Raw genomic sequence first — 18425 nt, forward strand, 5'->3', positions numbered from 1 at the left:
GCACTTTGCACCTATTTGACTCCAAGTTGCCAGGGAGAAATGTTGTCTGATTATATTACAACATAATCAAGCATTAGTACTGATGCATGCCAGAATCAGATCTCCTCTTCTAATAGGCCATCGAGCCTCTTTAGGCTCTTTAGACTGTTTTATATTTGCACTTTGCTGACACTCAGTGGTGTCACATAGGCAGTGGTGACAAAAAAAAACAAAAAAAACTCAGCTGCTTCGACAGAGCACAAATGATTCAGTTCCCACAGTAATGTCCTCATGCAGCTCAGACAGCAGGAGGCAGCAGGAGAGCCGCCGCGTCTCCTGCCTTGTGAACTTGTGAAGCAATTATGCGTCAGCTCGCTCCTGATTGGTTGAGCCGCGATATTGTGTTGACAAAACGCAGCGGGGAGGGGAGAGATGACAAGCACGAAATCCATTGATGAACTGTTGGGAGAGTCGAAGGAGGTAAATTCATTTCTTGTTGAAGTGGCTGACCGGTTCCTGAGGTGGGAATTTGTTGCTGTTGAGGAACAATGAACTGCAGGTAAGAATTTAAGAAAAACATTTGAAAAATAAATAAATCAATCAATAATAAATCCACAAGCGCTGAAAAAGCAGAGAGAGAAAAGGTTAGGTGGCTCTATTAACAGCCAGGAATGTTAGAAATGGTTACACTGCAGCGTGCCAGCAGATTTGGCAGCAGATTAGAAACGTCGATTCAGAGCGTTTTGCTTTGCTTCTAAATGATCTGACTGGTGATTTCTGTCCAGTCACTCAGAAAAAAAGAGGGAAATGAACCACTCTGGTGTTTTTTTTTTTTGTTTTTCAATTTGCTCCTGTGAATCTGTTACTGTGAGTTTGTAGTGAAGCTTCTGGCAGAAAATGATTATATCATAATCACCTATTATATGTAGAGGATATAGCAAACTGGTGTGTGCCTAAGTGGGACAATAAATGTCTGAATGTTTTTGTTAAAGAGACACTGAAATGATCTATTAGTGGATCATGGTTAGCAGAATGTTTGCTTTTCTATTAACATTTCTTCAGTTTTGTGGAACTGTCCGCAGAGGATTGTGTTTCTGGCTGGATGTGTATAAACAGACAAAGTGTGTTGACAAAAAATGCTGTTTTCTGTGAGTCACAGGTTTTTCCCATATTGATGCTGTACTTGTTGCATGTGTCGTCCAGGAGTGTGTGCTGCAACCGCTGGTCATCCGAGGAGCGGTTGGATGGGAAAACAGTCGTCATCACCGGTGCAAACACCGGTATTGGCAAAGAAACGGCCAGGGACCTGGCAGGAAGAGGTACCGTTCAGGCTTCTCTGTCCAGCTGTGTGTCCGTCTCCATCTGCCTTGGTCTATTTCTGGCTCAGTTGCAGTGATGTGTACCTGCCTCTGTGCTTTCTCCCTTTTTTCCCCTTACATTTTCACCAACTTTGACTTTAACTATGAATTACACATTCCAGTCTTTTCCCTGGAGTTAAGCACCTCTAATGCGTGGGTGGTTTAAAGCTATAAAGCGTGATCTTTAAGTGTGCCCTCTGTCCTCAGACCTCCCCCATAGAATCTGATTTAATCCTACTTGTTTGCTTATTCAATGTGCCTGTATGCTTTAGTAGGTATATCAAGCTGTAGCCACTGATTTTATATTTCGGAGTACCTCTGACATATTCCAAGATCAAGACAATGGACAGAATGGGAAAGAGTTCCGAGGCGGTGTTAACCAAAATGAGCATCTCACTTAACACTTTTCACCAAACCAAGCGAAAGACAAATGGCAGTGATGGAAGACAGACGAGCCATCGAGGGCACAGAGGGAGCATTGTGAGGGTCTGATCCCTTCCAGACAGGCAACAAAGAGAGATGGGAGGGTGCACCCAGCAGTGCGTGCACACACACACACACACACACACATACACACACACACACACACACACACACACACATACACACGCAGAGTGAGTAATATGTAAACTGGCTCTGCATACGTGATTCAGTTTGTTCACTCGTCTGCACTTGAAAAGCTCAGCATGGCATCTGCCTCTACTTTTTTTGTGTGTATTTCTGCATTTCAGTGTGTGCATGTGTGTTTGTTTCCACATGTACACATTTAAAAAAAAAAAAAGTTTTTATTTTGAAAATGAAAGGGCTCCCGAGACTCTTAGTTTTCTCCTGTGTATTGAAATAAGGAAATATAAATACGGCACTGCATGAAAAAAAAAGTGAAAAAAAGGCAGGACAAAAAGAATGAGCTCTGCCAGAGGAAAACAGTAATACCATGGTCCTTGCTTCTGGCGAACTCACTGTCACTGTATCACCTTTCAGCAAATGGGATTATGTAATAGCACGATGACAACATGATTAGATTTACAAGCATTTATACAGAACTTGGATACTTGGGGCACTGTAACCAAACTGTAACTCAACCTTGATTTGTATGGTTATAACATTAGATTTTCTCTAATTTTACCATGTTGACAATGTGAAATGCGCCTATTACTCATCCATGTGGAATGACAAATGCTGTGACAAATGAGGGGTCGCTGGCGTATAATTACATATCACTGAGTCTGAATGCACAGAAGATGATGCACCTTGACTTCAGACGTTATTTACATTTGCCATTAGTTGCATATTGACATTATTCATGCATGCATAACACCGTGTAATCATCTTTAACTTGACTCAGTATTACCTTCTATTCTCACTATTTGTTTACTATTTCATTAATTGAGTGAACGTGGCTTCCAGGAAAATGTGTGGACAATTGGGTTTCCCTACATGGGAACAGCAGGGGAGAAACAAAGACACCGTGATGGGATACAGACGCTACGCTCCAACTGATTAATGGCTCTCCTCCTCCATAACTGCTAGGCACAGCAGCTATGTGTGTGTGTCTGTGTGTGTGTGTGTGGTGGGGGCAGTTGTCTGTCTGTTTGTGGTTTGCCTGTCTGTTTGTTTGTGTGGGCATGCACGCATGTTTGTGTGTGTGTGTGTGTGTGTGTGGTGGGGGTGGGGGGGTGAGAAAGAGTGTGTGTGCATGTGTCCTCAAAGCCCCTTTCTGGGCTCGTTAAATAGAATGAATCGTAATTTGCGTCAGAGGCGAATGAGAGTGGCACAGTTGAGGGGGTCTAGTGTTCATGTGAGCGGAGCTGTTGACTAAATGAGATACCGAGCGAGAGTTTAGAGAACATTAGAGGGGGATCAAAAGCACACAGAGAGATTCCTGGACTTTCTCCTTAATTGGCGTAGGTTGCATTGTATGCCTAAATGAGCAGAGCTTTGGAAGTTTGGAAACTTTGAGGGATTCAGACCTCCTGTGAGTAGAATATTTGCTTTATATATTACTATATACATATCAGATTACAGTATAATGGCTGTTATTGCCGTCCTGTGATTTCTCTCTAAGAAGTCCAAACAAACAGAAGAGAAGAGTTTGTGATGAAATGCTCTCTATGTCCCTTCATCCATTGTTGCATTAGCTTTTCTTTGCTATAATGTGGGCATGACATTATCATAACTTGCGAGCTTCGGCCTTTGTTTTTCAGGTGCACGCATCATCATGGCGTGCAGGGATCTGGAGAGGGCAGAGGAGGCACGGACAGAGATTTTAGAAGACACAGGGAATGAGAATTTGGTCATCAGAAAACTGGATCTGTCTGACACCAGGTCCATCACAGCATTTGCTGAGCTCATCAACAAAGGTCGGTAACTAACCAGTAATATTTTCACTTCGATCCTCTTCCCCTCCTGTCCACATGTTTGGCCTCTGCTTTTGGTAATTCGTTATATTGTATTCATTTAATATATGTGATTAGATTTTTAGGACTTCTTCCTTATCTTTTTGTGTGTTTGTGGGATGTTCTTTTCAGAGGAGAAACAAGTGAATATCCTGATAAATAATGCAGGCATCATGATGTGTCCTTACTCCAAGACTGCTGACGGGTTTGAAATGCAGTTAGGTGTCAATCATTTGGGTAAGTTATACTGGAAGTTGTAGTCTTGACCTAAATTACAAATTTCATGGCCACATAAATTGTTTGAGAATCTGTGAAGCAAGAAAAAAATGTAGGGAAGTGAATCTTATCAGTTAGATAAATTAAAAAGATGGACTTCAAAGTGTTGGACTGCTTAGTCTTGGTAATTGATGAAAGAGCTGGCAGTCATATCTTTGAGTGGTTTGATGGTAACAGTTACATAGTGATCGGAGGGAATTTCCAACTAAATAAGACATAAATATGAGTATTCATATGGGGTGGAATGAACAAGTCATACTGCACACATATAAGCACACTGCCCAACAGAAAGGAAACCAGAGGGAAATGAACCAGAGTTACTTTTTTCTTCAGGCTGTCAGTGTTTTCCCTGTACTGGCCCATGGCATCCTTCCAAATGATCTTTTCCTCGGGGGTATTTTTGTCACAAGCTGACAGAGAGAAGAACACTTTGTTCTCGAACATGGTCACCCACACACTCTTACACACACACACACATAAATACATAGCGGTACATTCGCTAACATCCCTCACATGTATACATCTACTTTAAATAAACGATGAACTTGTCAGCAGTAGAGCAGGAAATAGAGAACAATAGGAAGGAAAGTTAAATACTCAAAACAGAGAGAACAGGTGAAGGTTTAGGGCACTGCAGCTGCACCCTGAATCAGTGTTTCAGTTTGTTTCAAGATAGCTGGTGGTTCAACAGATACACACTGATACTGTGTTAGCTACATCATCAGGAATAATGTTAGATACACTAAGTTGTTGTTGTTATTCACACAGCTCATATTGAGGCTGAGTGAATGACAAGTGCAACAACTTCCACTTATTGTACATGCAGAGCATCAGTCAAGATAAAAATGACATGTTCTTTAAATCAGCATTTGAATCACGTTCGGCCCATAAGCTGGAATGAAACCTTGGGCGTTTGTGTGGGGAAGATTTATGACCTCCTTATCAACAACACAGCAAGAGCTACTGTGTGCTGACTATAAAAAACATCCACTTGTGGCTCAAGCATCCCGTGGAATTACAAGTCGGCCTGCATTTCAAACTAACCATGCAGCAACAGTATGATAAAAGATGGTATGAGAGGAAGTAGTGATACCTATACTATAGATTTTCATCGTCATCATACTATAGATTAGATCATCATCGCACCGGTCTCATGGCTTTCCTCAGGTCACTTCCTGTTGACTTACCTGCTGCTGGACCTAATGAAGCGCTCGGCTCCTGCCCGTATCGTTGTTGTGGCATCAGTGGCCCACACCTGGACCGGGCTTCGACTGGATGACATCAACAGTGAGAGGAGTTACGATACCATGAAGGCCTACGGGCAGAGCAAGCTGGCTAACGTCCTCTTCGCACGCTCGCTTGCCAAACGGTTACAAGGTGAGGTGAGATGAGGTCAGAGTTGGTTTCAAATTGGATTAATTTCGGTAAGTCTTGATGTCGGGGCTTTGAGGCTTAATGGGTAACTTTTAATGGGAGATTTTGTTTTGTGGTGGGTGGAGAAAGGAAGAGCCTTTGTGCTAAGAAAGTTGAAACAGAACAGTAGCACTGTATTCAGTTTTACATAGGAACAGCAAGTCCTTACTTACCATTACTTGCACACTGGATATCTTGCGTTAGTGTTCATCTTGATTTAATTGTCTTTTCTCCCTCTGAAGAAGTACAGCAATTACATTTGAATTAGATTTTCACTGGAAAGTAGTCATTTTCTTGTCTCAGTCCATTGGGTTTTTTTTTTGTTCTTTTGCTTAATGGGCAAGAACCGAAAGAAATTACCTTAATGTGACAACCCTACTGTCTAATGGTTGATTAACAACTCGAGTGTAGCTATCAAAACTCAGTCCATTAGGATTTTTAACTCAGAAACAAACAGAAGATAAGACATTAAAATGACAGAACTAAATGAAAATAAAATGCAAATACGCTTTAATCAGCCACTCTTTCAGCCACTGCTTGAAAAAGAGTGTGTAATGTTAATAGCATGGTGAGACTTGCTTGCATGTGTTAACATAATCCAGGCTGTGTGCAGGTGACTGTGTAGGTACATGTATGCGTGTTGCAGGTACAGGCGTGAGCGTGTTCTCTCTGCACCCGGGGGTGGTGCAGTCTGACCTGTGGAGGCACCAGCACCAGTGTATCCAGGTGGCAGTGAAGATCTTTAGGATTTTCACCAAGACGACCGTGGAGGGAGCACAGACCACCATCTACTGTGCTGTGGAGCCACACCTGGAAAGCCTGAGTGGAGGGTACTTCAGGTACACGCAGTATTACAGCCAACAATTGCTGACACAAGAGTTACAATATCACTACAAAAGAATACACTGTTTGTAGCTTTTATTCTTATTTAACAAAAGCTGCACAAGGGATCTACCATTAACAGCTACTCTCTGTCCCTCAGTGACTGCGCTCCTGCAAGGTGCTCAAGGTCTGCCTCTGATGATGACTTGGCCCAAAAACTGTGGGAGATCAGCTGCAACATGCTCGGCATCACATGGCAGTGAACAGCGGGAAATTAGCTGCGCGGCGACGGGCATCCTTTTATAGAGGCATTAATGTTGCTATTGTGAAAAAGATGTATTTTACGACTCAAAGCGCAGTACAGTCCAAAAGTCATTACCAGGAGCTCCTTTATTTTGTAAGATGTCAGAGAGGAAGCCTACGTTTTAGTCAGATTGTATTTATCACACAAGATTGCATGATGTTTTATCCATGTGTCAAACTGCTAACATTCACTGACAATACTTTTTGTAGAATTTGAATAGTGCTGGAGAAATGCTTCAGATGTGTCTTTTTACTGCACTTTTACTATTTGATGTGGGCAATCTTTGTTAAGTCAGTTTTGTATCTTGAGTGCAGATGCTGTTCCATCTTGTTAGCTTGTAAAGATGTTAGCTTGTGAAAGCATTAACCAGTATGGCCTTGCTTTGGATGAATATGACTTGGTTTGTGAAAGTCTCTCTCACAAGGCTCTCAGTTTGTAACTTCCAGCGTGGCAGTGGGACAGTTTTCTACACTGATGTGAATAATTCCGCTCTGAACAGCCCCCAAAAGCAAGTCTTCAAAGCACCATTTGGATGAAATTCAGGTTGTGGTTGAGGACTGAAGCAGTTATGTACTTGGTGGTTATTATGAAGTGGGTCCTTTAAGTATCAGGATGGACATTTATTGATCAGGAAAGCATTGGTCTCAAATTATTATATTTTTTTTTTCATTGAACTTTTTCTTTGAACAGCCTTTTATCATAATATCTTCTGTTTCAGATGCCTTCCTCTTAGTTGAGGAAGGACAACGTTAAAGTGTTTGTGAGGTGGCTATACTGAGGTATTACCTCAATGCATTATAACCATAATATATTTACATTATGATTGTATCATATATGGTTACAATGTGTCAGCATGTTGAGGTACAGCAAAGTCTCTGAGATTGTTTTAATGTTACAATATGTACATAATGTGAAATTAAACCTGTTAGACTGGAAAACACTTTGCGTAAAGTTGTATATTCACTTAATGTTAATATTTTCTGAGCTCTTGGATTGAACTTTTCAGGTGCAGTAACATGTGTTACAGGGATGAATTTTGTCTTTGAGTGTTTAAAGAGATTAGGAAAGTTTAGTGTAGTAATAATGAGAGAATTGAAGTCTTAAGGTCTTAACCACCCAACCAGACCACTGGATTATGGTGTGACTTACTCCATGGTCAGTTCATTGAAATGACAAATGTAAAAAGTAATGTTGGACCCCTGCTGCTTACAGTACTGTTTAGTATTGTGCATTATTTTGCTAATTGATTGAAGTGCCGATAATGGATGGAAAACAGTGTATATCATGCAGTGGACTGCAGCAGATGCACTTGTCCTTCAGTTTTACCTTAAATTTGGCACTTGTCACACCATAGAATCAGTGTAATGGGGAGCAAAGATCAAGAGAAAATGGTAGAATTCTGTTTAGAAACTGTATGTTAATCTAAGTCACATGGGGGAGTATTTAAGACCAAAGGAATGTGGTAGGAGGAACGAGCGAGAGGAGTGGCTACAAGGAGTCAAGGCCCATTGCTCCGTTTTATGTGTTTTATTATTCAGATGTATGATCACAGTCACCAAATAACAACGTCCAACCAGCTGTCCTGCTTCCAGAAATGTATTGATTTATATTTTATTTGATAGTGACGATGCAATTTAACATAACACAATAAAATACATGTACAATACACAAGAAAACATAAACGGCACATCAATAATAATTAGTAAAATGAGCTAAAAAAATGGGTTCCGCTATGGCTTCCTTTTAGCCAGCATTTCAGCTTTGTTTTAAATATTATATATCTGAATTAATTTGATTTCAGTTGGTAAAATTTCTTTATCAATCCCTCACTGGGGAAACATAAAGCAGTAACATGTATGCATATGTAGGGACAAGAGGTGGAAACATAGCGCCAGATGATGAAATTATTACAATTATCCTATTATTAGATTGGTTGATTATGAATTTACACTGACAAGGGCGGATGGGACAGTGTAGGTAGCTATTTTCAATCAGTAAAAATACAACAATATGTGGGGAAAAAGGGAAAAAGTCAGTAATCTTTCACGTCTTCAAAATAGATAAGGTCTCCAGTGTTTTTCTATTTCACAGCCTAACTAAAAAGTGTTGGATATAATTAAGAAAGTGAGTAAAATGGAATGAACCCATTGCTGCTGCTGCTGCTGTGATCGAAACCATCAGCCGTCTCTGTATAACACCCTCCTAGCCTGTAGGGGGCAGCGTGGACAGTAGTTAAAGCTCAAATATTTAAAAAAGGAAAAAGAAAAAGCAGATCATGCGCATGCGCGTGTAAAGTATACGTCAGCTCTTCTCTACTAACTAGCTGTGAGAAAGCTACGTGGCCTTCAGTCCTCCGACCGTCTTCTCTTCTAGCACGACCCCACGAGCAGGTAATACGGGAGCTTTCTTATTAAACATTATTCTGTTTTGACATATAACTATCCCACTAACTGGTATGAGGCCTTTTACTTGTTCTGTTGTATTTATTGAATTCCAAGCTAACCTTACGTCGACTTCATAGCTTTTCTTCCGCTAACGTTAGCTAGCAAGGATGAGCCAGCTAAGTCGTTTTAAATGATATCGTTCAATATAGAGCATAATACTTGATAGAAAAAGAGCAGCATACTGTATACTGATTATTATAACGTCGTGGGAGTCTCAGTGGTTCAGGCCGCTGAAGTCAACATCAGCACTGAAAGCTTTGACACTGATTTTTGTTTATTTCTGTACTCTGTGTGCAGCCTAAACATCATGGATCAGGTGATGCAGTTTGTTGAGCCCAGCCGGCAGTTCGTCAAAGACTCCATAAGGCTCGTAAAGAGATGCACAAAGCCCGACAGAAAAGGTAGGTTCATATTTTTTTTTCCTTCCATGGGTCCAGTCTCTGTTGTGCTGGTAGCAGCAACCTTCATTTCAGTACAGCTGATCAGTTTCAGTCCTCCTCCAGAGAGCACGATGAGCCATTTTCTTTATTCTACTACTTTGTTGTGATAATGTTTTCTCCTTCAGAATTCCAGAAGATAGCCATGGCCACAGCGATTGGGTTTGCCATCATGGGTTTCATCGGTTTCTTCGTCAAGCTTATTCACATCCCCATCAACAACATCATCGTGTAAGTAGCAGTAAAACACATTATTTACAGGCGTTGTGTCTGATTATCTTAACTAGTTTTTACAGTTGTATAATTTGACAAATTAAATAAGAGGAACAGTTAAGCTGGCCTAAGAGAAGGGGGTTTGTCTTCATTAGATATTGCTTGCTCCCTGCTCCATCTAGAAAAGCCCTATCAAACATTTTATCCCAGTGTCTTACTGATATCAGTGACGACTCCTTGAGGAGAGAGAGGGAGCTTATGACATTCCCCACACCCTTTATCTGATCAGCTGCTGTGGGCTATCACTCACTGCAAAGCTGCACGAATAATAGTCGAATTTGGTTTGCAGAAATTCACTGAAAGGTAATGTGTCTATTCATCTGTAGTTTATTCAGTGTCCTACTCTTAGTATAACATAAATATATTAATTACACATTAATATATTTATGTAAATAACATACCAAAACCATTGTTGAGCTTTTAATTTTGTGTATTGTTGAACACCTACAACTAATACTTTGCAGAAAAAAATTGTAGTTATGTTACAGTAGTCACCAAACATTGGATGGTGTCAACAAGTCCCATATTGACAAATTACTCCCCTACATTAACGGAGCGCACAGCAATTTAATAAAGACCAAATTGTATGAATACATTTAAAGTACAACAATATACTGTGCAATAATACTGATGATAAGTCATCATGGACTGTGATTAGAATTCACTTTTGCATAACAAAAGTAGCATGAACTCACTGAAGGACAAAAAGTCAATTGGATTTAACATGTTTCCTAATAGGTGTTAATACAATGATGGAGTAATCATTTGTTTAATTGCAGAGCTAGTTATGAAAAAAACAGTCACACTGGTAGAAGAAGGGATTTTATAACCTTCAGAAATTGTTAATTTAGGCTGTGATCATTAGTCAGAATATGCAGCATCCCACAGTGCAGCTGTTGGAGTGTCTCTTTTTGGAAGAAAACTGTGGTACAATGCCAAATCTGTAAAATCACAATCATCGTACTTTGGGGATTTGTTGTCTAAGGCAAACTGAATATGACTGAAGTATTTTTGTTCGTGTACCTTTTTGGATTTGGCCAGTCACTAACACTGTCTTTTTTTTTTTTTTTTCTTGTTTTGTTTTATCCAGTGGTGGTTAAATCCTGGTCAAGCAAAAACACAAACTTCAATACCCAGGGACTGGAGACGGACAAGAGACACGTTTTATTGGGCTGGTGTGACAGGGGACTGAAGGGATGACATTTTTACATTCGGTGCACAACATTTATATTTCGCTGTGTAAATAAAACAAATGGAAACCCACAGACTGATTTGTCCTGTCTATTAAAACACAATTCACACACTAGAGTATGTAAAGAATTTCAGCAGTACAGCATTAAACGCTTCCTAAGGCACAAATACTTTTAAGTTGGGTGTCCTGCATTCTCCGTAGTATGTGACAGATATAGTTGATGTGGTAGCTACAAGAGGACAGGAGCACTGTGCACTCAAAGGCACATATTGTAGGCTGTGATATAAAGCAGATACCTGCACACATTTAAAGGAAGATGTACTGTAGGAATGGTGATTCTCGTCTGTAATTCCCTGCAATATTCTGTCATCTCAGAACACTAGTCCTTACCCAAAAGTTATCTGGTAGATGTGTTTTGTTTAAGGGAGCCACACTGTATAGAAAAAGGCTTGGATATAAGGAGCATGAATAAATACAGGGATTAATTTCAACGTGGCTCATTTTGAATTCAACCCTGTATAATGAAGTCCATCCAAGTGTTAATGCAGTCAATAGACAGGTAACCATGGTATCAAAACTAATAGTAATTGGCTCCTTTGCTTTGTTTTGAAGTTCATGTCCCAACAGAGCAGAATAAGTCTCCATCATTACATCATTCATTGAAACAAAGTGACATATTTGGCCCCCTTTACTTTTCTACATCATGCTGCAGAAAAAAACAGAATGAGTGAGTTTGCCATAGCTCAGCTGTAGAAAAGTAGTGACATGTTCTAATTAGTCACGTACTGACTGAGAAGAGGGATTTCTCCTGCGTCATTCCCTGTCCCCATCCTCCCTACGGATTCCCATGCTCCAGAGCAGAGGCTGGTCTGTCGTCACGGTTACGGGCTTCCTGGGGTTTCCAGGGGCAACAGGTTCATAAGTGTTGGAGGTGCTTACTAGCTTCCCAAACTGCAGGACCTGGTTATCTGGACAGAGGAGACAACACACATAATTAAATGCAGCCACAATAATGAGAGCCTGTTGAGTGATACCACACTTTAACTCTGCCGGGTGCAGGAAACATATGGCCGTTGGTAGCCGTTTTGGCTACACGAGTGATCAGCTGATCGCTCTGAAACCTGCTGGCATCTTGACCACGAGATCTTCACAAATTCCAGAAGAATTGTGGAGGAAAACACACCGAGGTTGCGGAGGAAAGAAGAACCAGCGGAGGAGAGAAACCAGAAGGAGACAACGGAGGCGTATGGAGGAACAGAAATCTAAAGCCTGTCTCCCCATCGTTACTATGGGCAACGTGAGATCTCTGGTAAACAAGATGGAGGAGCTGACAGCGTTAGCCAGGAGTCAGATGGAGCACCGGGAGTGTAGTCTGGTGTGCTTTACGGAGACATGGCTGCATCAGGACATTCCCGACGACAATGTTTCCATTGGAGGCCTCCAAACTGTTGGGGCCGACAGGGACTGCACCAGGAGCGGTGAGCGGAGAGGAGGGGGGCCGTTCTGGTGAACAACAGGTGGTGCAGTCCTGCTCATGTTACTATCAAGGAGCGCATCTGCAGCCCGGACATTGAACTGTTTGCTGTTGCTCCTCGTCCACGTTGCCTGCCACGGGAGTTTTCACATGTTGTCATGGTGACTGTTTACATTCCTCCTCCTGCCAACCCAACTTCGGCGTGTGACGTCATCCACTCCGTCATAGCCCGGGTACAGACTCCTGAGTGCACTCACTGCTGTCTCTGTCTTCAACCATGTCACCGTGGCAAAGGCACTGCCCAACTTCATCCAGTACATGAACTGTTTCACCAGAGAGGAGAGGACCCTGGACTCTGGACTCACCTGATTATTATTATTATTGTTATTATTATTATAATTATATAATACAGCTCCTCACTCTGAGTGTACATGTTGTTATATATTATCAGAATCAGAATCACTTTAATAATCCCCTGGGGAAATTGCTTTTTGTTACACGCAGCTCCAAAAGAATAAGAATAAGAATAAGAATACACTTCAAACACAAAGTAAAATATAAATATATAAAAGTATGAATAAAAAAAGATGTATTAAAAATTATTATTACAAATTATGTAAATTACTGCACCAGGTGAGTCCAGAGTCTTATAATTATAATAATAACAATAATACCACTACTGATAATACTACTACCAACAATAATATATAACAACATGTACACTCAGAGTGAGGTGCTGTACCATATTATAATAATAATAATGATACAAATAAAACCACTACTACTAATAATAATATATAACAACATGTACACTCAGAATGAGGAGATGTATTATATGAATTATAATAATAATAATGATAATGATAATATTAGTAGTAGTGGTATTATTTGTATTATTATTATTGTTATTATTATAATATAATACATCTCCTCACTCTGGATGTACATGTTGTTATATATTATTATTAGTAGTAGTGGTATTATTTGTATCATTATTATTACTATCATTATTATTACTTTTGTGTTTGAAGTTTATTCTTATTCTTTTGGAGCTGTGTGTAACAAAAATTGGGGATTATTAAAGGAATTCTGATTCTGACTTATTGGTTACTTTGAATAGTCAAAGTAGATAGTTTTCAGCGCCACTCGTTTTCTTCTACATTGCCTCGTGAGAGAGGATGTGGTCTGGATTTTTTGGCCCTGTATAACCAAGGCGATCCACATGACTTTGCTTTGTGTCTGACCAAAGAAATTTGGACCAAGCGAAGCAGTCAGAGGCCAAACAGGGTTCACAGCCAAAACCACACACAGTCACAAAGGCTATTATTCTAAGGTCGCTGAGCATATTCCCACTTTGTGGTTACTGAAGTGCTAAAAAAAAAAAATCCTCTCATAAAGAACCCTTCAGAGCTGCCACCAACAGGAAAGGTGACCACTGAGGTGTATGAGTCACATAAGGCTTTTTGCTTGGAATCCATTATAATGACGAACAGTGAGTGAAGGAGAATGAGCTCTTCAAGGAGGCAGCCCTTACAAGAAAGCAAAGAATTCAGTCCAGATACAAATTTAGATACATTTTCCAACCACATGATGAGCACAGAAATGTTATTTATTAGAGTGTGGCCCCGGATATGTGCGAATGCTTTGAAGGCTAACCGATAAAGGTAGTCGAAGGTGAAATCTTTGCTTTCGTTTCATGTTTTCTGTGTTTGTGCTCACACCACACTGAGGGACAAAAGTTCACTCTCAGATTCAAAATGCAAAAAGATGTGGTGAATTACTTTTTTTTTAATAAAGGCTTAATATAACAACGAGGACTCCAGAAGTTGATCTGACAGTGATTTGTTTGAACTGAACCACTCAGATGTGAGAGGACACCTGGCCAACACTGACATCAAGTGGTCTAATAAGGAAGCTCAGTAGTGTGTGTGGTGAGGGGCCATCAGATTCTACCGGTGTGAGTGGTACGACCCAATAAACAAATCATTATCTTTGACCCCGACTACGAGAGGATAAACATCTGAACAACTTCTCAAATTAATGGCTGAAGCTCTCATGTAAAAAATAGTAGATGGGAGTCCAGTGAGGAGTTTAGTCCTCTAAAATAATGAATGTTTGAGGAAAATACCAAACCGCTGACCACACTTTGACACACAAATTCATGTGTCACTTTCCCCATGAACAGTTACATTTATTCACGCAGCATTTGCTCTGAGTAAGCGGAGCTGACAAACACGCTGAGAGTGGAGCTGTGGGATCATGTCTAATGTGAAAAGGGCAAACTCACCTCAGGACATTTATACCTGGGGCTTTTTACTATTCACTCACTACAGTCTGTCACTATGTTCTTAAAGACCGCAGCAAATTAAATAGTAAAACATTTCTAACTGATTTTCTGAGCCAACGGGCCTAAAATGTTCTGCTGTGGCTTTTGGCTCTACTTCAAATGGAGATTTGTAGAAAGCTTTCGCCTGTCTTCTTTTTCGTCTCTAAAGCACTCCCTCAGTCTCTAAGCTCTGGCTGCTATGACCATTGACTTTACTTTTTTAGCCATCTTGATCTAATTATCTGGGTTGTCTGTCTGGTGTCAGTGGGCCTTGAGCAGTGTTTGAAAGAGTTGGAGGATTAGTGCTCTGAGTGGCACAAACCACAGCGGTAACTAGGTGGGCCAGATGAGGTTCTCTCTCGACCCGTCAATCATTTCCACCCCATTACTAACTCTATTTCATGTTCATTTGCGGGGATGGCATTGCCATCGGCTCTTCTGAATATTTTGGGCCAGGATGAAAGAGCATAAAAGGCAGCAATTTGTAACCTTTCACACAATGGAAAAACAACACAGATATGAAAAAGCACGCATTTATTGTCTTTGCTTGTGAAATCATTTAATTTGACTGTTTTGCTGTCAGCCAATTCTCAGAACGTCTGACAACGATTTAACCCATGAGGGCTAGGGCCAATGGATATTTGCGACTTCTCTCCTCTCTTCATCCTCATCCTCTTTTTGGGACAGTTCAGCTAATCTCTATAAACACATATTTATATGTGAATGCAGAAAAATTAAACAGTTTAATCATCGTCAGAGATAGCTGATGGGTTCCAAGCATAGACCAGAGGTCAACGTCACCAACATGACGTCACCCCTTGGTTTGTGGGCTGCCTCTAATTAGGCATTTTGGTCATTGCCATCTCGCTGTCTCATAGACTTCCATTCAAGTTTACTTCTTTTCAGAGTTGCCCCCTGCTGGCCATTTGAAAGAATGCAGGTTTAAAGGCACTAGTGCATTGCCACCACTATTTAGACTGAGTCCACTTCTCTTATACAGTCTATGAAATCATCTTGGAACGAACTTGAAATGGAAACAACAATGCTTCCGATACTATAATCTTTGCCCTTGCCTACAGATTCTGCATTCACACTGGTGCAAAATAAAATTCAATACACTACACTCAGAGAAATGGATTGTGGGTCTTACAAACGACATTCTGTTTTTCTGTATTTAGGTAATTTCAAAATAGTACAATTCATTATTTTGTGAAGAATAAGGCAACCAATTAATACCTAATAATTCCTCTACAAGAGACGCAACATAATGAACCTTAAAGAAATAAATTAATACGCAAAATAAAATAGAAAAAAGGAAAATGAACACAAAGGAACAAAGACAGGAGTGAATGAAGCGAATCATTTGTCCTCAGGCACCTGAATGCACATCAAACAGCAACAAAAAACCCTATTCTGCTTCAAAGAGTGCCACACCAGCACGGCATTAGACCAGTGTGACTCTGAATGGGGAGGAAAATATGCTGCACGTGAAGTTGGGTACTTAATAATTGAGTGAACACAGAGCCACAGACACTAAGCTATGGGTCTATGGGAATAATGTCTGACTGTGTTAAAGTGCTGGCCTGACGTTTTCACTCTGCAGGGTAACGTGTTTCCACCTGGTAGGCACCAGCAGACTGTCTAAGAGCTGGAAAAATAGAGAAAGGTCGAGGCAGATATTATGGCAAATTTAGTTGCGAGGGAGCATGTAGCGTTTAACAGCTCTCTGTGGGAGGATCAAAAAGTCCTGACAGGTAAATGTAAAAAAACAAACAAGGACTTCTGTGTGGATTCTGATAAAAATGTGAATTTTAAAGGCGGTGAAAACCTATTTTCGCAATCAGCTTCTTATTATGAGCAACATAACTTGACACGAACATCCAATATTCTGCCAAAGTTGCAACAGATATTTGCACTTGTGCTTTTCTCTGAGCTCATCTCACTGGTTGGAAAAATGTGGTTGCACGAATGTCAATATACCAGTTAGAAATAGTAATACTGTAAATGTGTAAATGTGCTTACAGCGGGTGGGTATAGCTTATTCTGCCAGGCTATTATTAACGAAATCTCATCAAACTACACCCACACAGTCCTGATGAGGCAGATTAGTTGAATGTTTGACTTTGAACCCTCAATAAATAATAATCATATGGATGATCTACTTCCACTACTTCCAGAACTTTTTATTTTTGCTTACTTAGCCATGAATATTTAATGTAATATCTAGTTAAAAGAAAAATACTTACGACTTAAGTTTTTAGGGAGTATGGAATAGGGTTACAATAAGTCTACAGTAAGTCAGTGGAGTATCACAATGATTTAGGATGATGATAATATAACATAATTGAAAAAAGCATTTAGCATGTACTTTCTTCAAAGACTCCAATTCACCAGTGTGCCATTAATATTAGGTTCCTCTGCAGGCTGTCATGGCTCCATAGCTATAAAATGATCAGAAGATTTCTTCTTCAGCAGGCAGTGATTGTATGACAATCAGAGAGGAGAGAATATGTCAAAAATGAGCATGTTTCCAGGGGTAAAAAAAAAAAAGAAAAAAAGATGGCTCGTGCAATTAATAAAACTACCATCAGAGGCAGCAGAGCACTGCAATAGGAAGCATGAGGAGTCGTACTCTACAGGGTGCCATGGTGGCACCCACTTTTACCAACACACATTATCTCTGCCTGCCTCTCATACACACATCTATTTACACACACACACACACACACACACACACACACACACACACACACACACACATGCAAGCTCTTTACCAACAGCACAAAAGGCTTTCAGATGGCTTCATTAGTAATCCCCTCCTCAAAGCTGATACCGATCAATAACGGCCCCCATTGCAGAGGGGACCGAAATGAGCGTCGCACCCTCCAGTGATAACAATGGAGATGTTTGCTGCCTGTAATTGCATTTCCAGCGCCACAGCCGAAAGGGCCCGTCAGCTGTAAGTAGACCGTATTTACACAACAAATTACCCAGGAGAGAGGGTGGGCGAGGAGAGAAGAGACTCACAGACACTCACACTGCATTGGACAGGTGGAGAGGGGAATTAGGGGTGTTAGGGGCTGTTTTTGAAAGAAAGAGAGGACTGTTGCTGCTCTATTTTTGCCTCCCTATCTTTCTTTTTTTTTTTTTGCAAACAGGTTCTCGGAAGGTATGTTAAAAGGTGCTGCATGAAGTGTTCTCTAGCACTGAAACATCAGTGGCAAATTATCCGTGATATATTAGTTCACTGTGATCACAAACAGGGCCACATTCAAGGCAACAGGTCTCTATCTAAGAGATTCGGGATGATATTTTGCTGCACTGAGGCCATATTTTACAGAAATCTCAACGCATTCACACCTTTTAAATAGCACCGAACCTGTCGCTGTGGTCCCAGGTACTGTAATACAAACAAACAGAGCATTTTCTTTCTCCATTATATCTGAATGTGTTCAGCATGAAACTCGTGTCCCGTTTTAACACGACTTGTCATCGAGAGCCAAATTGAACTCATTCAGTCAGAGGGTAGATCCTACACTCCTTTAGACCAGTGTGCTATCAAAATTTCATCACGCTTCACAGTACAAGAGAGAAAATCATTTTCTATAAATCATGCTTGTTCAATACTGAGCTGTCCAATTACTGAAATGGGGTGAATGTATGACTGTGTTTTGCACCAATTCTGCTGTTCTCTTCCCACCTTCTGAAAGACACCGTGCATCATTGAAATG

General features: G+C 40.5%; 3 protein-coding genes across 7 annotated transcripts in view; 2 read left to right on the forward strand and 1 right to left on the reverse strand.

Moving 5' to 3' along the window:
- The first annotated feature begins 1201 nt into the window (after window positions 1-1201).
- On the forward strand, window positions 1202-6738 carry LOC139220846 (retinol dehydrogenase 12). Its single transcript, XM_070852700.1, has 6 exons — window positions 1202-1298; window positions 3542-3697; window positions 3866-3970; window positions 5177-5386; window positions 6069-6261; window positions 6405-6738. Exons 2-6 carry the CDS (start codon window positions 3556-3558, stop codon window positions 6505-6507), a joined length of 753 nt encoding a protein of 250 aa, XP_070708801.1. The 5' UTR covers window positions 1202-1298; window positions 3542-3555; the 3' UTR covers window positions 6508-6738.
- A 2075-nt stretch (window positions 6739-8813) lies between these two features.
- Window positions 8814-10969, forward strand: sec61g (SEC61 translocon subunit gamma). Its single transcript, XM_070853223.1, has 4 exons — window positions 8814-8938; window positions 9290-9393; window positions 9558-9660; window positions 10793-10969. Exons 2-4 carry the CDS (start codon window positions 9300-9302, stop codon window positions 10800-10802), a joined length of 207 nt encoding a protein of 68 aa, XP_070709324.1. The 5' UTR covers window positions 8814-8938; window positions 9290-9299; the 3' UTR covers window positions 10803-10969.
- tpk1 (thiamin pyrophosphokinase 1) overlaps window positions 10844-18425 on the reverse strand; it is a 64485-nt gene continuing 56903 nt past the window's right edge. For all 5 annotated transcript variants that reach the window (XM_070853221.1, XM_070853218.1, XM_070853219.1 and 2 more), the window contains exon 9: window positions 10844-11862. In XM_070853221.1, coding sequence (XP_070709322.1) covers window positions 11708-11862 — 155 coding nt within the window. In that variant the 3' untranslated portion in view covers window positions 10844-11707. The remainder of the gene's footprint in view (window positions 11863-18425) is intronic.

Source organism: Pempheris klunzingeri, chromosome 21 (assembly GCF_042242105.1).
Source record: "Pempheris klunzingeri isolate RE-2024b chromosome 21, fPemKlu1.hap1, whole genome shotgun sequence".
NCBI lineage: Eukaryota > Metazoa > Chordata > Actinopteri > Acropomatiformes > Pempheridae > Pempheris > Pempheris klunzingeri.